Raw genomic sequence first — 4296 nt, forward strand, 5'->3', positions numbered from 1 at the left:
GTCCTAGTATTAGTACTATTATTTGTACATCAGATTAATACAGGTATATAGTACTCGCTCTATTTGTAAATATAAGCCTTGTAAAGTTTTTAATACGGACTACATACGGATGTATGTAGATATAATATAGAGTGTAGATTCACTTATTTTGCTTTGTACGTGGTCATATTGAAATCTTTAAAATATATTATATTTAGGAACGGGGAGAATATTATTACCACCCACCAACCCATGCATGAGACATGCTCGGTCGAGCTCTCCATCACAATTCAGACCATCTGTCCAAGTCGAGGCCGTGTGCATACACCGATACACGCACAAGAATTTCGTCCCCATGGATTCATCAACCGCCGGGGACGTGACAAAGAGACGGGCAAGAGGCGTGGAGGAATCCGGCGCGACCGCTGGCTGCACTGCACAGTGCAGACTGCTGACGGTGACGCGGGCTATCTCTGTAGCAATGGCTTTTTAGAGGTGCGGTGCGGCCTGTGCGGTGATGCGTGGAACCTTCCTGTGTTCTCCTCCACGTGCGTGCCTCATCCCATCCCGTGCCGATGCCGCTGACCTGACTACCCCGCCCGCCGGCGCGCCACTAGCACCGGTCGGTCGGTATCGGCTGGCTAGCCGAGCATGCGTCCTCTACTCGGGCCATGTGTGTATAAATAAGCTGGCCACGCCCACGATGCGATGCACATCCATTCACTCGCCAGTCACCACCATCTCGCACGCGTCTTCAGGAGCTTTGCTGGCTTCAGCGGTGGAGACAGAGAGCGAGAGAGTTGTTGCCATGGCGTCCAGGGAGGTCAGCATCCAGATGGTGGGGGTACTGGACGGCCAGCCGAGGGGCGCTCCGTTCCCGGAGCCGCTTCTCCTTCGTGTCTCGTCGCAGAACGCCGGCGTTTCTTCGATAGAGGCTGCGGATGCGGTCGTTTCCGGCGGCAGGACCACCAAGGAGGCCGTCGCGGCTGCTTACGCTGAGACGCCGAGCTCTGTCTTGATCAGCGTCCCGGGCTCGCCGTCGGGGCTCCACCTCGCGCAGCTCGCCATGCCACCGTTGGTCTGCGCCAACGAGGCCGACGTGGGCGCCCCTGCCGTGCCGGCGAGCGTGTTGAAGGTCGAGCGGATTCACCACCCGGCTGTGCCGCAGCTGCTGAAGCAGGCCCGGCACCACTCGCAGCCGTCCTTGGTGGTCAGAGTTGGCGGCGAGGTGCCGGCGGTGCTGCGAAGCGACAGCATGCGGGAGCGAGACCGGCGGTTTGACCAGTTCAAGACGTTCTCTGGCCGCCTTGAGCGGCAGCTCTCCAGCCTCCGCGGGGTGCCACAGGACACCGACGTCGAGCAAGGTGCGGCGTCAAAGATCTCAGAGGAGGACACCGACGAGGACGATGAAGTGCCCACTGCCGACCGCTACTTCGCCGCGCTCGAAGGGCCCGAGCTCGAGACACTTCGGGTACGTACCACGTCACCGTGTAGCATTCCAGCAAAAAGTTTACCACTCCTTACTAAAACATCTTTCTGTCTAATAACCATGTGAACTTGCAGTCGACAGAGGTGGCCGTGTTGCCTAAGGATGAGACATGGCCGTTCCTGCTCCGATTCCCCATCAACGCCTTTGGAATGTGCCTTGGCGTGAGCAGCCAGGCCATGCTGTGGAAGACCCTTGAGTCGGAGCCCTCCACCAAGTTTCTTCATGTGCACCCTGCTACTAACCACGTCCTCTGGTGGATCTCCGTCGCACTCATGGTCGTCGTCTCCATCACCTACCTTCTAAAGATTGTTTTCTACTTCGAGGCCGTCCGCCGCGAGTTCCACCACCCCGTGCGCGTCAACTTCTTCTTTGCACCATGGATTGCCTGCCTTTTTCTTGTCAAGGGCGTGCCGCATCCGGTGTGGGAGATCCACCACGCCGTCTGGTACTTGCTCATGGCACCCATCCTGTGCCTCGACCTCAAGATCTATGGCCAGTGGATGTCTAGTGGTGAGCGGCGTCTCTCTAAGGTAGCCAACCCATCCAACCACCTCGCGATCGTCGGCAACTTTGTTGGCGCACTTCTCGGTGCTAGGATGGGCCTTCGGGAGCTGCCCATCTTCTTCTTTGCCGTCGGGTTGGCCCACTATGTCGTGCTATTTGTCACTCTCTATCAGCGGCTCCCCACCAATGTGCAACTCCCCAAGGAGCTCCACCCAGTGTTCTTCCTTTTCGTCGCCGCACCTAGCGTTGCTTCCATGGCTTGGACGAGGATCTCTGGAGAGTTCAATGATGGTTCCAAGCTCCTTTACTTCGTCTCGCTATTCCTCTACGTGTCTCTAGTGGTGCGTATCAACCTCTTTAGGGGGTTCAAGTTCTCGCTTGCATGGTGGGCGTACACATTCCCAATGACGAGTGTGGCCTTGGCGACGGTGTTATATGCATCAGAGGTGGACAACATGCTGACACGGGCACTGGCGGTCGGTTTGTCAGGAATTGCCGTTGTCACGGTCACCGGCGTGCTAGCCACCACCATGTACCACGCCTTCGTGCGGAAGGACCTCTTCCCCAATGACGTATCCATAGCCATCACGCGACGAAGGCCCAAGTTTAGCAAGATCCTCGCGCACCTTCGGTCATCGAGCTCAGATGTCAAGGAGCTTGTTCTCTCCATTCCAAATTTTAGTTCCAATTCCAAGCAGGGCGCATACTGCGATGACGCCGGCTCCAGCTACAAGACGAGTGGCAATGTCGGCGAGTCTCCTGTGGCACACGGACACGGAAGAGCAAAGTGTTAGGAGGTCCATGCACGACCTGGTGCTTGTACGCACGGCTAGCTTATGTTGATTAGTAGTGCTTGTATAGAGTTCTTTGTGTTTTTTCTTCATTCTTTTTCTTCTTTGTGAACTTGCTGCACATAGTTGCAGATTAGGAGTGGGCCGTGAGCAATTTACATCGCCATGATAGTGATATAATTGTCGGGCTTAACGGTTGAGTTTGTAAATTTAGTGGTTATACCTTTTTCTTCAGAAGTAGAAAAATCTCAGTTACATTTCTTAACTCTATTCTCGTCTCAAGTAACTAGACAAACCTGAAAATTGGAAGGACATTTCACCAAAGGTGTATCAATAAAATGGATGGCTTAGTGTGTTGCAACTTACAACTTTAGAAGGGAGGTTTTCAAAGTTTCAAGACAGAGGAGTATTTGCAAAATCATTTTTTATGTGTGACCGTGACATGCTTTCCACATACTGCACAAAACCAAGGTTACCTCTGATGGCGCTTTCTCACACTTACCTTTGCTTACATTTTATTTTCACTAAAACATAACTTTACTTACATTTCCTTTCAATTAAACATAGCTTTGCTTAGATTTTTATTTGAGTGGTGAAACCAAACTTTATTACTCAAAGTCCACATAAACTGGGATACAGACGGGATCATGGAGTTCGGACAACCAAACGTGCCGCCCTTGATCCAAGGAATGTGAGAACTTTGCTAACCTATCAGCATCGGCGTTCGTTGCTCCATAACTTCATCATAGCCTCCGATTCGAAGCAGGTGGAAATGACATACACAATAAGAGTCGAGATTTTTCTTTCAATTAAAACCTAGCTTTGCTTACATAGCAAAGAGCCCTCATCCCATCTCCTCTTTTGGGCATTAGGGTCACCGGAAGTAGGCTTTTGGTGTGTCGTGTCTATTAGTTCTGGCTACCATGCAGTTACTGTCTGGACCGTATGGCTCGGAACTAAGAGGCTGTTTGGATCGCAGCCCTCGGCAGCCCAGCCAGAAAATTGGTCGTTGACCGGAGTTGTCTTCGCGTTTGGATGGCTGCCAATATTTTGCTGCGCCCGACCCATCCCACGCTGGAGCAGTTCATTTGACGCCAAATCATTGGCAAATCTGGGGCGCCCAGATCCTGCGCCAACTATTTGGCTCGCCCACGATTGGCAGGGCTGCCACGGGCGTAAACCAAACAGCCCCTAACTCTACAAAATTTTCTCTAGAAAAAGAATCTACAAATTGTTTCCTGTTGCTGACTGAAAGCATCAGATGTCCTAACTTAATAATGTATATATAGTCCTTTACAAATATTACTTGCTACCTGAATAAGAGACGAATCAAGTTTCGTTCCAGAAATCAAAACACTTAGTTACTTACATAGTTGAAGATATAGACCGATAGACAACTTCCGCCGCGAACTTGACTCCAAAATACATGATGTTTTACTTGGAGAAAGATGAACAAAAGTCTGAATAAAGCGCAAGGCTTTAAATTCAGTCACAACCGTCCGCGTTACTCCTGGTGTGAGTCTACGACTGAGG

General features: G+C 51.6%; 1 protein-coding gene across 1 annotated transcript; it reads left to right on the forward strand.

Annotated features, from left to right (window-relative positions):
* Positions 1 to 708: 708 nt before the first annotated feature.
* On the forward strand, positions 709 to 3031 carry LOC123148605 (S-type anion channel SLAH2). The gene is made up of 2 exons (XM_044568076.1): positions 709 to 1450; positions 1543 to 3031. Exons 1-2 carry the CDS (start codon positions 788 to 790, stop codon positions 2764 to 2766), a joined length of 1887 nt encoding a protein of 628 aa, XP_044424011.1. The 5' UTR covers positions 709 to 787; the 3' UTR covers positions 2767 to 3031.
* The last annotated feature ends 1265 nt before the right edge of the window (positions 3032 to 4296 follow it).

The sequence above is a fragment of the Triticum aestivum genome, chromosome 1B, assembly GCF_018294505.1.
Source record: "Triticum aestivum cultivar Chinese Spring chromosome 1B, IWGSC CS RefSeq v2.1, whole genome shotgun sequence".
NCBI lineage: Eukaryota > Viridiplantae > Streptophyta > Magnoliopsida > Poales > Poaceae > Triticum > Triticum aestivum.

What these genes read in the sequence shown, in the direction of transcription:
- LOC123148605 (XM_044568076.1), top strand. Translation starts at nt 788, where the DNA reads ATGGCGTCCAGGGAGGTCAGCATCCAGATGGTGGGGGTACTGGACGGC. An exon ending in CCGAGCTCGAGACACTTCGG is followed by an intron (nt 1,451 to 1,542) that starts GTACGTACCACG and finishes GTGAACTTGCAG; the next exon opens with TCGACAGAGGTGGCCGTGTT.